General features: G+C 39.6%; 1 protein-coding gene across 9 annotated transcripts in view; it reads right to left on the bottom strand.

Annotated features, from left to right (window-relative positions):
* LOC148894223 (dedicator of cytokinesis protein 9) overlaps positions 1-21345 on the bottom strand; it is a 59605-nt gene that overhangs the window by 2977 nt on the left and 35283 nt on the right. For 4 of the 9 annotated variants that reach the window (XM_089001962.1, XM_089001956.1, XM_089001961.1 and 1 more), the window contains 31 exons: positions 20813-20936; positions 20609-20727; positions 20192-20278; positions 19990-20079; positions 19162-19277; positions 19008-19077; positions 18096-18221; positions 17940-18011; positions 16751-16897; positions 16370-16453; positions 15733-15844; positions 14492-14670; positions 14268-14387; positions 13885-13996; positions 13665-13798; positions 12679-12790; positions 12530-12596; positions 12392-12439; positions 9738-9874; positions 8728-8843; positions 8417-8554; positions 8141-8323; positions 7924-8037; positions 7121-7336; positions 6317-6374; positions 6138-6244; positions 4996-5118; positions 4804-4917; positions 2472-2618; positions 779-989; positions 363-553 (listed from right to left, as the gene is read on the bottom strand). In XM_089001962.1, coding sequence (XP_088858088.1) covers positions 363-553; positions 779-989; positions 2472-2618; positions 4804-4917; positions 4996-5118; positions 6138-6244; positions 6317-6374; positions 7121-7336; positions 7924-8037; positions 8141-8323; positions 8417-8554; positions 8728-8843; positions 9738-9874; positions 12392-12439; positions 12530-12596; positions 12679-12790; positions 13665-13798; positions 13885-13996; positions 14268-14387; positions 14492-14670; positions 15733-15844; positions 16370-16453; positions 16751-16897; positions 17940-18011; positions 18096-18221; positions 19008-19077; positions 19162-19277; positions 19990-20079; positions 20192-20278; positions 20609-20727; positions 20813-20936 — 3774 coding nt within the window. Of the gene's footprint in view, positions 1-362; positions 554-778; positions 990-2471; positions 2619-3224; positions 4244-4803; positions 4918-4995; positions 5119-6137; positions 6375-7120; positions 7337-7923; positions 8038-8140; positions 8324-8416; positions 8555-8727; positions 8844-9737; positions 9875-12391; positions 12440-12529; positions 12597-12678; positions 12791-13664; positions 13799-13884; positions 13997-14267; positions 14388-14491; positions 14671-15732; positions 15845-16369; positions 16454-16750; positions 16898-17939; positions 18012-18095; positions 18222-19007; positions 19078-19161; positions 19278-19989; positions 20080-20191; positions 20279-20608; positions 20728-20812; positions 20937-21345 lie in introns of those variants that run through there. The other 5 variants (XM_089001952.1, XM_089001953.1, XM_089001955.1 and 2 more) reach the window with 2 other exon arrangements.

A 21345-nucleotide genomic window follows, 5' to 3' on the forward strand; every position in this document is an offset into this window, starting at 1 on the left:
ATCTATTGGCCATCTATTAGCTAGCTAGCTATGTAGCTGGCTAGCTGTATATCGTTATAGTTGGCTGGTTAGATAGCTAGCTAGCTATCTATTGGCTATCTTGCAAGCTAGCTAATTGATTGCCAATAGATAGCCAGCTAGCTAGCCAGCGAGCGAGGTAGATAGCTAATAGATAGCAAATAGATAGCTACGAAAGTCAGCGCAGGGCGGATGCTAGCTTAATATTGCTAGCGCTGCTGTTTTTGTATGTACCACAGTTCCCTAAAGGGCCTTAAAACATCATAAAAGCATTGATGAATTTGCTTCGCGCCGATTTGTTATGATATTGCTCGATGAATAATTCTATAGAGTTGATCTCGAACCTGGACGCTGATGCTCCCCTGCAGTTTGAGCTGCAAGCGAATCATGTCCACCTCGCTGGAGGAGCACAATTGGTTGATCTCAGCCACCTTCTTGTTCATCTCGTCGATGGCCACCTCGATGGGACTGAGATCTTCGTGTTGCTGGAAATTCACGGGGATTCGTTTCTTCACGTACGGGAAACGATGCGTGGCTGCGGGGAAAGATGACACACAGTCAAGATAAGAATCTGCGCTTTGGATTTTTTAGGCCATAAAACAATCGACACGTGTTATTGCGCTTTCGAAAAAAAAAAAAAAAAGACCTTGAGAAACAAGCTGACACGTTCACGATCTAATCAAGATCTTTCACGCATGTGCGAACGACATGTGACAACGGTGGATTGTAAGCTCGCAGGAGGAGGTCAGAGGTCACTCACTGGTGAGAACGGTTCGACGTTTGCACTGTTCCTCCACGCCGCCTTGTTTTTTGCCCGACACGGTGAAAGGCATTTCAAAGACGAAGCGGCGGATGTTGTGGCTTTTTTCAAACTCCGTCTTCCTGTCCGCCACTTCCTCGGCGTCCAAGTCGGGCGTCACGTGCGTCACTTGGATGTACGCGTACTTGGAATCCAAATCTTTGGGGTTGATCTGTACAACATGGCAATTGGCAGATGTGACGTCGGCAACAAGAGTGAAAAGAGAGAACATTGCATCCAAAATGGAAAGTGACGGCAGGCAATTCATGAGCGCTGACCACGGTTCAAAATATCACACATTTAATTCGAAATATTTTATATTTAGTGTAATTCTAAATATTTCTAATTTAATTCTAAATATTTAGTTTCTAAATAATATTTATTGTATTCCTCAATATGTCTCATTTAATACCAAGTATTTAGTTTAATAATAATATTTAGTGTATTTCTAAATATTTCTAATTTAATTCTAAATATTTAGTTTCAAAATAATAGTTGGTGTATTTCTCAATATTTCTAATTTAATTCTAAATATTTAGTTTAAAAATCATATTTAGTGTAATTCTAAATATTTCTAATTTGATTCAAAATATGTAGTTTAATAATAATGGTTAGTTTATTTCTAATTTAATTCGAAATATTTAGTTTAAAAATAATATTTAGTGTATTTCTAAATATTTCTAATTTAATTCTAAATACAAAACATTTAGTTTAAAAACAATAGTTGGTGTATTCTTCAATATTCCAAGTATTTCGTTTAATAATAATATTTCGTGTCATTCTAAATATTTCCAATTTAATTCTAAATATTTAGTTTAAAAATAATATTTGGTGTATTCCTCAATATTTCTAATTTAATTCCAAGTATTTAGTTTAATAATAATATGTAGTGTAATTCTAAATATTTCTAATTTAATTCTAAATATTTAGTTTAAAAATAATATTTGGTGTATTTCTAAATAGGTTTAATTTAATACACAAGTAATATTTGGTGTATCATAATATTTGGTGTATTTCTCAATAGTTCTAATTTGATTCCAAATATTTAGTTTATTTCTAAATATTTCTAATTAAATTCTAAATATTTAGTTTAATATTGATTAGTATATTTCTTAATAGTTCTCATTTAATTCCAAATATTTAGTTAAATAATAATATTTAGTGTAATTTTAAATATTTCTAATTTAATCCTAAAAAATGTGAATAGCTACATAAATAAATAAATAGATGTGACTAAACGAATGATTTAATTAAATTTTTCTGGACATTAAGGGTGCATAAAAATGTCAACTAAATATTTAAATGAAAATTCATTTTTATGATTATTATGATCATCATTATCATTATTATTTTAAATGTAGAATATCAATTACAGCTCAACTGTACTTTCATGAGATCAAGGCCATGTACCACTAGTAGTAGTCTTCTCAAATTGCGGCATATGTACTATTGTATAAAAAAATTCTATAGTTTTCTATGAAACTGTAAATAACATCAGAGGGCAACTCCACTGACACGTTTGAAGAACAGATGTGAAGGTCAAGTGTTTGGCCAACACATCTGCTTGACATTTCAAAGGCGCCGTCTCATTTTCCACGTGAACGCAACGGCCACATAGTATTACTGGTAGTAGTACTCATAGTATTCAAAATACCTTTCCAGAGTCCTGAATCATCTTGACATTTTCTTGCCCAAACTTGTCGGAGTACAACTTGAGGAGCCTCTGAGAAATCTCCGACAACGGCGTGAACTTTGGTTCTTTGTATATATATTCCTTCCCGTCTTCATCCTCAAAGAACCCCTAAAAACATGTCAATAAATACATGCTGGGTATACGAACGAGACGGAGAAAACAAAGCGCCCATCAATCTAATGTCCCAAATACTGTCCACCAAACCAAAACAAACAATCACTGACCACAACGTGAGGTGCGCACGCCCAATCAAATGAGCCCATACTAATGCAGTAAGTAGCCAATGGATGGAAGATAATCCACCAAGGGCACAGAGGTCATGACCTGAACAATTACGCTCCTTAAAGGACAACCGACACCATTTTTTATTACCTAACTGACATCAGAAAAACGTTTTATAACATCTAAAATACCCAAATACACAGGCTGATATTTTTAGCTAAATGCAAAACACCAATAAAAATGACTTAAAAGTATCCCAAAACTACTTCAAAATGACCCCGGAAATGGCCAGTTTCAGAAGTTCCGCCCCCTTGTTCGTGGCGTCACGCTAAGACGTTTTGCCTTGCTGGAGAATCAAAACAATGGCTTCAGATTGGGAGAAGATGCTTTCTTGTTACTCATCCACTTATGAATATGATTCAAATAGTTCTGAAGAGGAAATCATAAATGCTTGCAATCGATTCAAGAAGTCCTCCCGTATCAATTACTCCAATGTAGCGCCCAGAAAATGCACAAGATGGCGCACAAGCTCCGTTGGAAATGGGCTGATTTGTCCGCTGAGAATTTGTGTCAACTAGTATCAAATAGTAGTCTTGGAGCAACACATGATTCACCATTGCGTTATTCATGTGTTTTACTTCTAATTTCGCCATCAACACGGATCAACACAAAGTTTTCAGACCAAACACAGTACCCAAAATGCATTGTGTGTCTCTTTCTCGGTCAGTGACGATACCTACCGTGACATCACTTAGGGAATCGTCACCAACTCAAAAATAAGACTTCCTGAATCTTCAGCGCGAGTCTTAAAAGGTAAAATATAGCTAGCTATATACGGTGGAATCTTTGTAAAATACGCTCAGTAGAGGTCATTTGAAGTCATTTTACAAATTATGGACACAACTTGCCCGGAGGTGTCGGTTGTCCTTTAAATATTTTCTGTAGCAATTAATCTGACGTCGTACGTCAGATGCAGGAAGAAGAAACTCATCACTAATTTACCGCAGAGGTGGCAGGAAGTCATCATTTGTATGACAAATGATCCGAAATGCACGTTGAAGCTGCCATGCAACAAAACGCAAACGCTGTAAACCAGTAAACAACACAGACAGGAAGCTCTCTGAGACGCTAGCAAGGTGCAAGTGCGCAACTTACCGCTGCCTTAAAAGAGAGCAAAAAAAACAACAGAAAATGGTGTTAGAATGGATTATGTAAGAACTACCTCTGCAGTAGCTCACATAAAAAAAAGAAGAAATAAAAGTGTAACGTTAAAATATTTCCATAAGTTAATAAAATTGATCTGTGTAAGCTCTCAGTTGTGCAGGAGTGGTCCATCGATGAAAAGGTTTCTTCAGCCGTCATCTGTACTGCTTTGAAGGTGTCGGATGTTTCGTTTCTTATCCAAGAGGCTTCGTCAGCGAAGGATTTTTTTTGCTGGTAGTTTTGGCCCTATGCAGGTACCATCCAACTTACGAGTTCCGTAAGTTCCGAGTTTGCGAAACATCCGACACCTTCAAAGAAGTTGACAGAGAATAAGAAGTTATCATATTTAGAAGTTTCATGCTGTTGTATGCGTAGTCAACACTTGTGACTCGATACACAATTGAAGCAAAGACAACCTGGGGTCAATCAGGTCAACATACACAGCAAGTGAAACTGTCAGCTTCACAGAATTTAGGACTTGGGAAACTCCTTAGCACAGGAGTAATTTAGGACTTCATACTCCTTCACAGGAAGAGGTCATTAGCCAGGTTACAAACGTATCAGTTCATGGGAAACACAATGTTTTATTGCCTACAGCTGTTGGTGCTTACAACTCAAGAGATGCGGTATTCTAATCAAGAAAACTATGTTTTACTAATGTATCACTTTACTTTGCATGTACTCTCAATAAATAGCTTGGCAGGAGGCTGCAGAATTCAGACGTATGTCATAGATGACTACGTTTCCTGCCGGCAGTAGGGACAATCTTTCTGGTTCCGAGTCTCTGTCCGTCATATCTCTGACAGAAGTACAGATGACGGCTGAAGAAACCTTCTCGCCGATGAATAAAATGGAGTGATTTACTCACCTGGCCAAAGAAGGCCACTCGGAAGTAGGTGCCTAGCAACCTCTTGCCTGTGTGCATCACCTCTGTCACTTTACTGTAAGCTCGATGCAACGTGTCATACAGGTGGGCCAATTTCTGCATAGATTTAAAAAAAAATACAACTAAAAAAGTTATGGAAACAAATCGCGACAATGTAGCTGAAGGTTTGCCCACCTCAAAGTCCCTCCGCTTCTCATAAATAGGGATGATCAATTTGTAGATGTCCGAGATGAGCTCGTAACGCTCGGCTTTCCAAAGGCCGTCGGCGCATTCCTCCAAAAGCTCCATAAGGACGTCCTGACGGGGAAAAAAAACTAATATCATAATCATGACAGAGTGAACTTTTAGATCAGTGGTCCCCAACCTTCTTTTGCATCAAGAGGAAATCTGGTCATTTTTCATTTTTCAAAATAAAACATAGTTCGGACTCAGATAATAAATAAAACGGAAATTATGTAAATTATTTATTCTTACTGCGCGGCCCGGGTGTTGGGGACCTCTTTTTTAAAGGACAACCGACACCATTTTTTGTTTCCTAACTGATATCAGAAAAACGTTTTATAGCTTCTAAAATACCCAAAACACGCAGGCAGATATTTTTAGTCAAATGCAAAACACCAAAAAAAATGACTTCAAGTGTCCTAAATCTGCAAAAAAAACTAGCTGCAGAGTTTGTGATGTCACGCCAAGATGTGATGTCTTGCTCGAGAATCAAAACAATGGTTTCAGATTGGGAGAAGATGCTTTCTTGTGACTCATCCAGTTACGAATATGATTCAAATAGTTCTGAAGAGGAAAGCATACATGTTTGCAATCGATTAAAGGAGTCCTCCCATATCAATTCGAGCCGTCAATGACACCAATGTAGCGTCCCAGAAAATGCACAAGATGGCGCCCAAGCTCCGTTGGAAATGGGCTGATTTGTAAGCTGGGAATTTGTGTCAACTAGTAGCAAATAGTAGTCTTGGTGCAACACACAACGATTCACCATCGCGTTATTGATGTGTTTTCCTTCTAATTTCGCCATCAACACGAAGTTTTCAGAGCAAACAATGTACCGCAAAATTTGTGTCCTTTCTCGGTCAGGGGCGTTCCTTCCGTGACGTCGCTTCAGGACTCGTCACCAACGCAAAAACAACACTTCCTGAATATTCAGCGCAAGTCTTAAAATGTAAAATATAGCTAGCTATATGCGGTGGAATCTGTCTTGTACGCTCAGTAGAAGTCATTTGAAGCCATTTTCCAAATTATGGACACAACTTGTCCGGAGACGTCGGTTGTCCTATGAATGGCATCGGTGCGAGTTGAAAACCAACTTCATTAAAATGGACGTCCTGCATGCCAACATCCTCCATCATGGCGGCCTCTTCGTCCACGTTTGGCGTCACCACTTTGAATGCTGTGCATCCTTGTTTGAACATGCCTGCAAAAAATATAATAATTAAAATATTCTCATTGGAATATTCGACAGGTGAGTTTCTGAATGAAGGAGTACCTTTTCTTTGCAGGTATTCCGCCACCAGAGCTGCCACGTGAACGTAGCACATGGCCGCCTGTCACAAATGACAAAGTTAGGGACTTCAATTATCTCAAAAACGACTTTAAAAAAATGTCACACACGCAGAAACGATTAAACACTAAGCTGATAGGCTCTCCTATCATAAAATAATAATAATAATAAAAAAATAAATAGAGAGAGAGAGAAAGAGAGAGAGAGAGTATAAAAATACTCAGATATTATCAAGAGGCAACCTGTAATTTCGTCATCCATTGACAACTACCATTGCAAATGTAAATAAAACGACTTTATTATACAGTACAGTTTATTTCTTTATTTAAAATACAATAGCACATTTATTATACATAAAATAAGGTATATTTTGTGTAGTTTTAAGGCTTATTTCATAGAAAATTACGTTTTATGGGGACCTGGGAATTGATTATTCTTATTTTAATGGTTTCTTATGGGAAATAAATGTTTGGAAGATTAACTTTTCGCCTTACACACACTTTCTGGGAACCAATTAAGTTTGTAAGCTGAGTTGTCACTGTATATATATATATATATATATATACAGTAAAGTCTCGTTATATCGATATGGGATATATCGATAGTCCCGGTTATATCGATACTATTTCTATGCACGCACGGAGAAAATTACATGCAAACAGGGTCGGATATATCGATAGTCCCGGTTATATCGATATTTTTTCGGACTCCCTTGAATATCGATATAACGAGACTTTACTGTATATATAATTTTTAAATGTATGTGTGTGTTCTTTGTTCAATACAGACCTCAGAAAAATCTCCATTCTTGACATGGATTCGAGCCATGCTGTCCAACCAGGTTTTCCTAAGCTCCGGAGTGCTGGTGTAGGACTTGGCCAGGCTATACTGGAGGTCCACCAGCATTTCAGGATCTCTCTCGTGCTCCTTCATCTGAGCGGTGGCCATCAACACGGTTCGGATACGCTTGGTCAGGTCCTTCACGTCGGATGGGAAGGCCGTGTTCTGTTGTGGGACGGTTTTTTCATACATCTTAAAATAGTTGGATCGTTTTTTTTCAATTGTTGTTGATTGGAGCTACATTATTACTGGTAACATCCGACTTACGACCAACTCGACTTACGACTAACTCGACTTACCTGCACTTACGACCACGACCTCTAGACCATATTTTTTAAATTTTAATTCTACGCCTGGTATGACGGGAAAATCTTGATGAAATACAGGTAACGTCCGACTTACGACCGTCTCGACTTACGACCACCTGTACTTACGACCATGACCTCCAGACCATATTTAAAAAAATATATATTATACGGCTGGCACCGCAATGCGCTAGCAGGCCGGCAACACGTACGACAATTTTGGCCAGCTAGCCAGCATCTCACGCTCGCACAGCAATCGACCGTGTAATGGGACCAGAGGGGCGGAGTTTGCGTGTGATTTAGCCTTCGAGTCTCTATTCAACATTTTTAATGAATTTCGACTTACGACCATTTCGACTTACGACCACTTGGTCGGAACGGAACTCGGTTGTAAGTGGGATGTTACCTGTATCTAATCACTTGAGTATAAATACACACAAAAAATACCTTGATTGTTCTGTCACTGTTAGCGCAGTTGTTGATAATAGACAAGGAGTGTTGGAAGCGAGTACTCCCAATTCCAATGACATCAGCAATCAACTGACTTACAGCAATCACCACCTACAAAGGACAGCAAAAGTGGGTTTTCTTCTTCTTAAAAAAGTCAGTGCTAGCTTATTTTGCTGTAAAATATAGATCAGATCCGCATTTAAAATAATCTCACCTGTAAGTGAGTCCTGACAAAAGATTTACGTCCCGTGTAGTCAAAGTTGCTCTTCATGAGAAAGTAGAGCAGATGGGCGGCATCGCTACGAATGGAGCTCAGTTTGGAGTTACAACACTTTAAGATCTCGTAGCAGAAAGCGGCGCACATGTCGGCGCGGCCTTCGAAAAACGTGCTGGGGAACTAAAAAAAAAAAAAAAAAAAAAAAAAAACATTGACGTGAGCTGTAGTGACAATTTTCAGATCGGATGATGATATCAAAATATTCATGTCCACCTTGTAAATGAAAGTCCGCAGTGAGGTGAAGACCTGTTTGAGGGCCGTTTCCGACTGATTGATTCGCAGAAAGCAGAGATGGACGTCAAAAACTTTCTTCATCAGCGGACTGTGACCTTGGTCGTCGCATAGTTCCGTCTCAAATAAGAGTGAAAAAAGACGTTTTCATTCAAATTAGAAAAGTTGACAGAAATTCATGATAGCTGCCCATGTTAGCGCTTTGTTCCAGCTTCAACTGTTGCTATGCTAAGGCGCAATAAAAAATAAATATGTATTGTATTGAAATTTCTTTCTACATATATTTTTTTTACCTTAAAACTCATGATAAAGATACTGAGGGTGTCCAGGACGGTGAGGCATACTTCCGTGGCGATGTTGGCCTCCAGTAGCGAGTAATTTAACGTGTCCGCATCCGTGTGACTGTAAGCTAAAGAGAGCAAGTGGCTGTAGCATGCTCACATTTCATTTCATAGTCAGCGTATAGCATTAAAGGACAAACGACACCTGCGTTCATAATTTATAAAATCACTTCAAATGACTTCTACTGAGCGCATTTTATAATGATTCTACCGAAAAAAAAGATATATTTTACGTTTTTAAGACTCGCGCTGAATATTCATGAAGTCTTGTTTCCGAGTTGATGACAATGCCCTAAGTGACGTCACGGAGGGAACGCCCCTGACCGAAAAAAAGACATATTGTAGCAGTCCTTCCGTAACGTCAATGCATTTTGCTGTACTTTGTTTGGTCTGAAAACTTTGTGTAGCACCAAAAACAGGCAGAAGATGGCGACAAAGCTCCGTGTAAGGAATTAATCAGCCTGTAAAAACGGGCTGATTAATTCCTTACAAGGAGCTTTGTCGCCATTCTCTGCCTCTTTTTTGGTGCTACATTTCCCGCCCCCAGGTACCTCAAAATGACAGGGAATAAATTCTTTAATCGATTGCAAACATGCATGCTTTCCTCTTCAGAACTATTTGAATCATATTCATAAGTGAATGAGTAACAAGAAAGCATCTTCTCCGAATCTGAAGCCATTGTTTTGATTCTCTGTGGCAGTTTTGAGACACTTTTAAGTTTTGCGTTTGACCAAAAAAATCAGCCTGCCTGTTTTGGCTATTTTAGATGCTATCAAACATTTTTCTGATGTCAGAAAAAATGGTGTCGGTTGTCCTTTAAAGTGGACAGAATAAAGTTTTAAAAAAGTAATGGTAATACAGTACTAAATGGTGGTGATGTAGGAGAACGCACAAGTGGGGATTATTCTATATGTATATATATATATATATTTTTAGAAGGATGTAGTATACCAAGCACTTACTGTGATTAAAAGTGTATGAATTATCGAGGCTGCTAAGCTGCTGTAAGCGGGCATGCATCATTCCCGCCCTGTTACGGGACACAGGCAGAGTCTGAGATTTCCGCTCATGAGCTACGTGACCTGCCCCATCCTGGTTCCTGATGAGGTCACAGAACAAGAGGAATGATCAGTAATGCAGTACAGAGTTAGCGGGCTAGCTTAGCATGACATATGGAAAGCACTCGGAAGACTTCAAACAGGACACTTATGGATAATACAGCTGTAATGGGCAACATTTTCACAGCGGAAAAGCTCATTCTTTTGGACAGTCTGCAGCAGCTTGGAATTGAAGCGGATTTACGTAAGACAGGAGATGTGAGACAATCTCTTCTTGTCAATGGATGCTACAGCTTTGTGTTTGCTTTCAACATTTGGGATGTGGCAGATGTGCACATTCCACCATGACGTCCCTGATCCACTGGTGAAAAGGACACTTTGATCCTCTCCTCTTTCTATCTAGAAGTGCTTCATACAACAAAGAGGGCTCAGAAAATATTTAAGATTGAATGACTGTCTGTGTCTTTTGTGTTGTGTCACATTATTTGTTATTTTTGTTGTTGTTTTGGCTTCAAGATGGCCGCCGCGAGAGTGGCTCCCTTTCCGGCAGCTCCTGTATTTTGTTTTTCTACTTCTTTCAATCCTTTCATAACTTTCCTGCTGTGAAATGTAAATATCTCCACTGCGAGACTAATAAAAGTAAATCCAATCCAATTATTTGTTTTTTTGTTTTGTTTTTGTTGTTTTGACTTCAAAATGGCTGCCGCGAGAGTGGCTTCCTTTACAGCTCCTGTATTTAGTTTTTCTACTTCTTTCTTTCCTTTCCTCTTTCTTTCATAACTGTGCTGCTGTGAAATGTAAATGTCTCCACTGTGAGACTAATAAAAGTAAATCCAATCCAATTATTTGTTTTTTTTTTGTTTTGTTTTTGTTGTTTTGACTTTAAAATGGCTGACGCGAGAGTGGCTTCCTTTACAGCTCCTGTATTTAGTTTTTCTACTTCTTTCTTTCATAACTTTGCTGCTGTGAAATGAAACACTATAAAATTCTGTAGAAACTATTTAAAAAAAATTATATACAGTATTGTATCTCAAAATGTCAGTGCTGCCCCATATAAATGTTTCAATGAAACACGTGTAAACACCGCCATTGTAGTGAAATACTCATGCAGTACATGCAATAGCGAAGCGTTTCAACAAACGGCACAGCATTGAAGCAAACAGTCTCAGGCAACCATGCATATCGTCATGTAAGTCGTCACACCATTGCAACTTCACCAAAAAAAAAATACAAATAAAATAAAATAAAAAGAAAAGAGAGAAAAGGAGTCATGCGTGAATCTATTCCAGATAGATTTCTTACCCACAGCAGGAGCCAGGTTTTAATTCACAGTGTTAAACTTGCCAGCATTATTGTGAGTAGAGAAACAGTGGTGGGGGTGTTAGAGAGTAAGAAAGAAAAAAAGAAAGAAAGAGCAAACCCCGCAAAACTTTGCTAGTTGAGGTCAGAGCCAAGAAGTTGTGAGGGCTCCATTTTGAATTAAGACGTTGAACATACAGTCATTGTTCATTCATAATATTTCATATTGTTTTTATCAAGATACACAGAATGAACTACCGTATTTTCCGGTGTATAAGGCGCACCCACAATGAATGGTGTATTTTCAATTTTTTTTCCGTATATAAGGCGCACCTTCAACGAATGAAAAAAAACTGTTCCAAATATAATTTCTAAATATATCAAATATAAGGCACATCACATTATAAGGCGCTTGAGTAAATGTCAACAAAACAGTCCGATTTCGCCATCATTTTCCTTTTTTTTTATCTCTAAGACAAAAATGAAAATTGTAGAATAGTGTAATGTGTGGTATTTTTCTTCATTTTTATGAGTTGAAAAACATTGCGGGATTTTATCAGAGTTGATCACAATACAAAAATAATAATAATAATAATAATATTACTAATACTAATACTACACATAATACTACTATTACTACTACTACTACTAATAATAATAATAATACATTTTAGATCTAAGCGCCTTTCAAAACTCCCAAGGACACTTCACAGTCACTGGATAATATATATTTTTTTCTGAATAAATGTAATAGCTAGCTATTTGGCTAGCTATCTAATGGCTATCTAATAGCTATCGACTAGCTGTCTAGCTGGCTACTAGCTATTTATTGGCTATCTAGGTAGCTATCTAATAGCTATCTAGCTTTCTATCTATTTGAGTTACTTCCGGGTTGAGTGAAGGCTGGCGCGCGTGGCTGCCGCTGCTCACCCACAGAAAAGCTTATCCTGTGACTGTAAAGTGACCTTGAGAGTTTTGAAAGGCGCTTTGAAATGAAATGTTGTATTATTATTATTATTATTTCAGGCGCATTGGCATGTAAGGTCCTATTGAAGAAAATCAAGGCTTTGGGGTGTGCCCTATATGACGGAAAATACGATACTACTGCATAACAAATCTATCCTAGGTATGATGAGGTATAAAATGTCCATGTTTTTTATTTTTATATCTTTCTTAATTTACTATGACAACTTGGGAGTAAAAATAATGTCCCACATTTGACTCATTGGACACCTGCATGATGACTTGAACAACTTTACCTCGCGATGAATCTCTTGCCCATATATCTGAATTGATGTAGACACACTCTAATGGGGAGGAGAGATGAATATTAAACGATAAAAATATGAAGAAATACAAGCAAAAAAGAGCAAACTGTGAATGTCGCGATGTCTTACTCAATAAGCGTGAAGAAGTCCATCCGCTCAGCAGATGTAGCTTTCTTCCAGTACGTAAACAAAGCATCTGCAGGGTGACATTCAGTTACCTTGATTTTGTCTCGTTTTGGAGAAACAGGTGATGGAAAACAAGACTAATGACATCTCACCCTCAGACATGCTTTTGAGCACATGTAGGAAGCACATGAGGAAGCTCTTGATCTCTGCTTGCTCCAGTTTATCGCATCGCAGCAGGCTGCCCAGTGATGAGGTTGGCTGGCTCTGTGAGCCATTTCCAAGCATTTGATTATTTAGAGGACAACCGACACCATTTTTTGGCTTCCTAACTGACATCAGAAAAACGTTTTATAGCATCGAAAATAGCCAAAACACGCACAGGCTGATAGTTTTAGTCATCATGCAAAACACCAATAAAAATGACTTCAAGTGTCCAAAAACTGCCACAAAATGAACTCGGAAAAGGCGAGTTTCAGAAGGTCCCGCCCCCTTGTTCGTGACATCATGCCAGGATACTCCTTCACAAACTGCCTTGCTCAAGAATCAAAACAATGGCTTTAGATTCGGAGAAGATGCTTTCTTGTTACTCATCCAGTTATGAATATGATTCAAATAGTTCTGAAGAGGAAAGCATAAATGTTTGCAATCGATTCAAGAAGTCCTTCCGTATCAATTCGAGCCATCTGGCCTCCAATGTAGCGCTTAGAAAATGCACAAGATGGCGCCCAAGCTCCGTTGGAAATGGGCTGATTTGTCTGCTGGGAATTTGGGTCAACTAGTATCAAATAGTACTCACAACGATTCACCATTGCGTTGTTTATGTGTTTTCTTTCTAATTTCGCCCGGATCAACACAAAGTTTTCAGACCAAACAAAGTACCCAAAATGCATTGTGTGTCGCTTTCTCGGTCAGGGGCGTTCCCTCCGTGACGTCACGTCAGGAATCGTCACCAACTCAAAAACAAGGTCTTAAAAGGTAAAATATAAATATAAAATGTAAAATATAGCTATATGCTGTGGAATCTATGTAGAAATCCTTTCGAGTGATTTTACAAATGATGGACGCAACTTGTCCGGTGGTGTCGGTTGTCCTTTAAAGCAAAGGTTTGTATACATTGGCGTTCTGATTGAAACAATACCTTATCTAAAGAGTTGCCCTTGTCAGTGTTCCGTTCCGGCAAACTGCTGCCGGAGTCCGTGCTTATGAGGGACCCTCGTGAGCCCGCATGGCGCACGGAGTTAACGTTGGGTGTGGAGGATGTGTGAGGTGAGGCTAGAAAGAACAACAGGAATTATTATTATTATTCATCTTTGTGAATGATTAAAATGAAAATGAATTTGTCTTTTTTCTAAACTCACCAGTGCCGGAAATGGCACCAAAAACATCTTTGTGCAAGCTGGTGTCCAAAAAAGTGCTGGATCTGGGTGGCGTCGTCATAGCGTTGCTGAGGAGGGAATCATCTCTTCCATTCTGATATGAATAAAATGATTTTAATATTTGAAGTCTTACCTACCTACCTAGATAGATAATACATGACACCACAAGGATAAATCCAAAATATGGACTTGTCACTGTTGATAATTTACATATATTTACATGTTGATTGTTTGTTTTCCTTATTGAAGAAAGATACGTCGTATATGAAAAATATTGATGATCATAAACAAGTTCAGGTTAAAAATGTGAGCAGTTTTAGAAGTTACGTGTCATTCCAAATGCGACCACCGGGTGTCGCCCTTACATTGTTACAATGGTTGACAATGAAGGGAGGAGCCACTTCCTTCACATTCAACCTGTTGACATTTTCTTGTAGCAAACCAAACAGAGGCAAGTAGAGGGTCGCCAACCTCGCCTGTTGACTCTGAAAAGCACACGAATCGCACGCTCAGCGGCAGTTTCCAGCAACAAACGGGCACAAAGGTCGATCCAGTAAACAAGCCCCCGAGGAAACATGGCGTCGCTTACTTTGGAGGCGTAGCGCTCATCAAACGTGTGCTTGATCATCAGGTTCTTCAGGACCTGAATGGCTATCTGTCGAATCTCCCGAAACTCCTGCAGGGCTGCGTTGACCTCCCGGAGAAGCAACCCGACCAGGAAGTGGTTCTTGCAAAAGTCATCAGTCAGCGAGTAATCCAGTTGGAGGTCTGAAGGGAGGAAGTGGAGGCAGAGGAGACGAGGCGACAGGAAAGCAATCAGTGGAAATGGAATATTTGTCATGTCATTTCAAGCGGACGCAATTAAATCGGAAGCAACAATTTGAAAGGGTCGGTCGCAGACGATGCAGACTGCAGCCATAAAATAAAAGCTCATCAAATCACAGGGAAGAGCGTCAATGTTAACTCATTCACTGCCATTCACAAATTTATTTGGGGAATTGAAAATATGACATTGAGCGCCATTCCCGAATTTATCCGGGTTTTGTTTTTTTCATGCTTGGGTGGCAATAAAGGCCTCTGGCAATGTTCCAGCTTCAGCTGCTGTTCAAGCGCCATATAAACCAATATGTATTGTATTGTATTGTATTTTCTGGGCGCTACATTGGAGTCCAGACGGCTGGAATTGATACGTAAGGACTTCTTTAATTGATTGCAAACATTTATGCTTTCCTCTTCAGAACTATTTCAATCATATTCATAACTGGAGGAGCAACAAGAAAGCATCTTCTCCGAATTTGAACTCCTCTGAAGCCATTGTTTTGATTCTGGTGCAAGGCAGTTTGTGAAGGAGTACCCTGGCGTGACGTCACCAACAAGGGGCGGGACTTTCGGAATGTACCCAGTTCCGAGCTCATTTTGTGGTGTTTTTCATTTGACTAAAAATATCAACCTGCATGTTTTGGCTATTTTAGATGCTATAAAACGTTTTTCTGATGTCAGTTAGGAAACACAAAAATGGTGTCGGTTGTCCTTTAAAGCAGCGTTTTGATTTTCTAGGAAGAGTAATGAGAGCCGCGTTATATCTCAAATATACTTTCCGGGCTCAAGTCAGAATTTATTGAAGTGTCCTGGCATGCAAGCAGCAAACCTTTCACCTACCTACTGGAGTATCGTATGACTCCACTGTATCTTAAAAGAGATTATAAAAGATACATGACAAAAGAAGTAAAGGGGAAAACAGGAAGGCAAAGTCAGAAAATGCAGCAATAATAACAACAAATGTTCAATTCTCTTCAGCCGTTTCAACATTAATAGTATAAAGTCACGTACCCTGAAATCTCAATATCCTTCCCTTTCCGAAAGGCATGGGCAGGTTCAAAGGAACGTAGTGCTCGTGGTTGCAGACGACGCGCAAGAAGTCAAACTTGAACTCAAACAGCGTCTGCATTCGGAAACAACAATTAATTAATAATAATAATAATAATAATAATACATTTCATTTATAAGCGCCTTTCAAAACTCTCAAGGTCACTTTACAGTCGCACGATAAGTTTTTCTGTGGGTGAGCAGCGGCAGCCACACGCGCCAGCGTTCACTCAACCCGAAAGTCAAATAGATAGAAAGCTAGCTAATAGATAGCTAATGGATACCTAGCTATCTATCTAGCTAGCTAGAGATGACATTTACTGAACTTAAAACCTTATTTACTAATTCTACCTATCTAGTTCGGTAACTAGATAATGTCTTGTATGGGTATTCTGTATCGTTATCTGTAAGTAATTAAAAGTGATATCCGAGTAATATATCGGTGGTGGCTAAAATGGCGGACATAGTCCTTTATGGCAGCGATTGTCATCAGCCTTCAGGTGGCGTTTACGCGGGTAATTTATGATCATCCTATATTCATGCTGCACCGACATAATCATCCACCTGACCGACGGCAAATTAATAATCATGAAAGTCATACCTTTGGATCTCCCGGCATAAAGCAGTTGATGTAGTTGTTGATTTGTTTAAACACGAAACCTCGATCCATCAGGTTGAAACAGCGCTGAAATGGGAAAGGTATTTTCAAAAGATGTGTAAAAATTGCAGGAACAGCGCGTCGGATTTAAAGCTTGAAATCTGATAGAGATTAGACAGAATAAGAAGTTCATGTAAAATTTTTAAATTTGCATATACTCTCAATAAAGAGCTTGGCAGAGGGCTGCAGAATTCAGGCGTCTGTCATGAATGGCTACGTCTCCTGCTAGCAGTAAAGACAATCTTTCTGGGTCCGACCGAGCCTTCGTCCACAGTGTCCGATCGAACATCTCTGACAAAATCCGATGAATTGATGAGCGCACACCTTGATGAAGACAGCCAGGCTGTGATTGGCGTTTCTGGCCGCGTCGAGATTGTCTTTGTATTTCTGAGTGATGTGAGGCATTATCATGTTGACCACAGTTTCAACCGTGTGATGGAAGGATGGGGAGAATCTCTGGTTACGAGACACCTGATGGGCACAAGCAGAATGTGGGATCACAGAGACTCACAGACCACACAAACTTCTTGTCAAAAGCAGATTTCCCCATCTGTTCTTTTTAGAATAATACATTTAATTTATAAGCGCCTTTCAAAACTCTCAACGTCACTTTACAGTCACAGGATAAGTTTTTTTTCTGTGGGTGAGCAGCGGCAGCCACACGCGCCAGCATTCACTCAACCCGGACTAACTCAGATAGATAGAAATCTAGCTAGCTAGTTAGCTAATAGATAGCCAATAGATTGCCGGCTAGCTAGATTGCTAATAGATAGCTAATATATAGTAATCTAGCTAGCTAATAGATATCAAATAGATAATTAGCAAGCTGGATAGATAGCTAATAGATAACCAGCTAGCTAGCTAATAGATAGCCAGATAGATAGATAGCTCATAGATAGTAAGCTAGCTAACTAATAGATAGACAGCTAGCCGAATAGATAGCTAATAGATAGCCATATAACGAGCTAGGTAATAGATATCTAATAGATAACTAGCTAGCCGGATAGATAGCTAATAGATAATCAGCTAGCTAATAGATAGCTAATAGATTGTAAGCTAGCTAGCTAATAGATCACCAATAGATAGCCAGCCAACAGCTAGCTAGCCAGCCAACAGACAGTCAGCCAGCTAATAGCAAAAAAATAAAAATATGACACCATAAAGACAGAGTCACCATTTTAGAAATTTAGGGGGATGATTCAGTCAATTCCTCCTATACTAAAATGCTTTTTTTTTGTAACAGAAATGGGTGTTCAAACACTTTTTTTCCATATGTGTGTAACCTAAATACTCATTTGCGGTTGCTTTGTGGGATAGAAACAAAAGAAGCAAATTAAACTGCGTGCTGAGTGTTAAAAAAAACAACAACTCGCTGTTAGCTTTGCGGTGATGTGGCTATCCACAAAGACTTGACGTGATGCTTAAGTGAAAGAAAGCCAAGGCTATGAGCTGTCATGAATCAGACATTGACCTCTGAATCAACTCACTTTCCAACCTCGTGGGTAAAACTTACTTTCACATTACAACTCTCAACCAAATACTGAGCCATGGACTTGACCAAGGCTTCAAAGAAATACCAGGAGTACTGCGGGGAAGAGAAACACAAGGAAAATATCATATTAGACAGTGGAAACACACAAATCTACTTTGAAAAGCACTCATATATCACCTTAAGCAGCTTGTTACACGTGAGGAAGTCGGTGGAAGGTTTCAAGATGGCAGTCATGGCTTTCGCTAGCTCTTCGTGGACGGTTCGCGTGGTGGACGCTGTGTACGACTCAGTCTTGATAACAAACTGGAAAGAGGCAAAGATCATGAAGATGAAGCTTACGGAGAATGAATCATTCAAAGATAGCTCGGTGGTTGTATGTTTAGAATAACAACACAGATATAAATAACAATAAATAGTTAGTTAGCTAGCTACCGCAATATCTACAAGCTAGCTAGGTAGATACGGTAGGTAGTTTACGTGGTGAGTGAAATTGAAGTAGCAGATTTTGTTTTCTAACATGACCTCATTTAATGTTCCAATCTTACCTTATGTGGCTAGCTACATCGATAGCTAAAAGCTAGCTAATGACATATGGTAGGTAGTTCATGCTGTGCGGGAAATTAAAGTAGCAATGTTGTTGTTTTTTTAACCTTCACACATGATGGCTAGGTGGTTGTATATTTGTAATAACAACATAAATATATAGATACAAATAAATAGCTAGCTCGTTGGCTAGTTAGCTCGATAGCTACAAGCTAGCTAGACAGATACGGTAGGTCGGTAGTTTATGCGGTGAGTGAAATTAAAGTAGCAGATTTTTTTTTCTAACATGACCTCATTTAGTGCTCCAATCCTACCTTATGTGGCTAGTTGGAAAGCTACCTCGATAGCTACAAGCTAGCTAATGAGATACAGTAGGGAGGTAGTTCATGTTGTGAGTGAAACAAAAATACTAATGTGGTTGTTTTTTTTTTTTAACCTTCGCACAGCTGGCTAGCTATCTCAATAGCTACTCGCTAGCGAATACGATAGAGTATGTTGCTAGTTCATCCTATGAGGCAAATAAAAGTAGTAATGTTTCTTTATAACCTTGACATATGACCTCAGGTAGTGCTCCAATCCCTCCTCGTGGCACTGGGCTACAATGTGGATCATGACTCTACAAGATCAACAACAACACAAAAGTGTGAGGGTTTGACCGCGAAGATCTTCAGAACGTGAGACGTAAGCCGAAAATACTTGCCTGGTGACGTTGACCGCCACATCCTCTTGGTTAGCGCTGGTCAGCACCCGAAACAGCTGGTTTAGGATGGTGGGCAGGAACTTGATCATCACGTGACTCTCCATGGCGTGCAGACTCTGATGAAACAGTGGGGAAGACGTACTGTATGTTTGAGAAGGATAATTACAGCCCATATCCATCCATTATCTATATTATTGACACCTTGGAGGCATCGCGACGCATAGTGTGACACTGGCTAGCAATTTCGGCTCAGACGACGGGTGTGTTTTTAGCTTCTCTGTGCAAAGTCTGAGTAAGCTAATGAGCGTAAGAAGTTGTGTGTAAAGTGTGATAATGGACATCAACATGTAATCAAAACAAACGCACCACAAAATGTTCCCTTGCGAAGATAAAGAAGGTCCCATTGCAAAAGAAAAACATGGATGTTCGGTTCAAATGAGCACTCGAAACTGTTCATTGATGTCAAGGCGATTGTATACATTAGCCTTAGTCAGCCTTTGAGATGACATGACTCAAGTGTGTTTTGTCTGCGGTTGTACGATTGGAAGGCGATACGAGGGAGCAAATATGTCGTTTCAAATTCTAGGCACGTGACATCATCATGTTGAGACAACTCGAAGCCCACATACAACAAGTAATAATAATAATATATTTCATTTATAAGCGCCTATCAAAACCCTTAAGGGCACATGATACGAACACGTCATGATATTTGGCTATAAAGTATCACGATACAGTAACATTTGTGTTGTATGTATGACAAGATTTTAAAAAATATCAACAAGCAGCGCATTGGCCACGATAACGACAAATGAAGCGCTTCCTAACCTTCAGGTATTTGACCAGTTGACCTCCAGGTGCTTGTGGCGTCGACGCTATACTTTGGAAGTGATGAAAGAAATTGTGCAAATGCTGATCCTAAAACACAAAGAGGGTTTTTGTTTGTTTGTCACTTCACTGTGAGGTCTATGAGAATCAATTGAGATCAATGTGATTGGTCGCAGTTGACTCACAGCGGAAGAACACTGACCTGAGTGTAAATAGTGGATACAAGGTGAGTGGACACCTTAAATAAAGGTTTGCCTCCATCCACCCATTTGACTTCGGGGCTTGAATGCTAAAAGTAAAGAACAAGATGCATATATTTGACATTTTGGGGATTAAAAGCTATCATATCAATATTATGAAGTGTCTAGTGTTTTATTAGTGCACTGTCTGGGAAGTTCGTAAGCCAAGGTATCGCTGTATTTCGATTTTTGATGTTGTTTTGACTTCAAGATGGCGCCGCGAGAGTGGCTGCCTTTACAGCAGCGCCTGTATTTTGTTTTTGCTGCTGTCAAATGTAAATTTCTCCATTGTGAGACAAATAAAGGCTCATCTAATCTAATCTAGTCTTCTTTGATTGCGCAGGTGTGCGCCACAACAAAAAAAAAACTCAGCAAATTACCTTGCCGGCACCTTCCTGACAGCTGAGATAGCCAGCGGGCAGGTTAGCCGCCACGGCGACGTGACACTCATTCAAAATCACACGGCCGTCTTTCAGCAGAGGAAGCCAAGCGTAACCCACTGAGAACGGATGCGGAATGTCAAGAAGGGAGCCATTTCACGGAGAATTTGGTGAATAGCCGACGACGTTAGCGCGTATGCTTACCTTGCGTTTCAACCTGTTCTCTCTTTTTGGCGCTAGCTTTGCTGTTGCTCTCACAGCTGACGTGGTAGAGACTGAAAAGCAGATGATGTTTCTCATGGAGCTGAGTTGGAAGTTCAATCTTAAACTGGGAGAGACACAAATATTAACATTCCGGCGGGGATTGGACGTAGCGATCGATGCTTGTACAGTGATACCTCAGTTTACGAACGCCATAGCTCGCTAACTTTTCGCCTTACGGACATCAAATTCACGGACGAACCAAACCGCACAGCGCCACGGTGGCTGGCGGACTAGTTTTCGGCGGATGAACACCAAACCACACGGTCGAACAGCGCCACGGTGGCTGGAGGACTAGTTTTCGGCACCCTCTTTCTTTGAGTGCAGATGTGGTTTGTTATCAAGGATACTTTTGCTATTATGGGACTGAAAAAGACCCCACCACAGGCTAGTGTTCAGCCAAAGAGGACACTAAACAAATTTACGGTCGATCAGAAGATTATCGAAGAACACGAACGAGCTGTGCATTTGTGTGA

The sequence above is a fragment of the Hippocampus bargibanti genome, linkage group LG08 (genome assembly GCF_051943395.1).
Source record: "Hippocampus bargibanti isolate YZ-2025 linkage group LG08, ASM5194339v1, whole genome shotgun sequence".
NCBI classification, from domain to species: Eukaryota; Metazoa; Chordata; class Actinopteri; order Syngnathiformes; family Syngnathidae; genus Hippocampus; species Hippocampus bargibanti.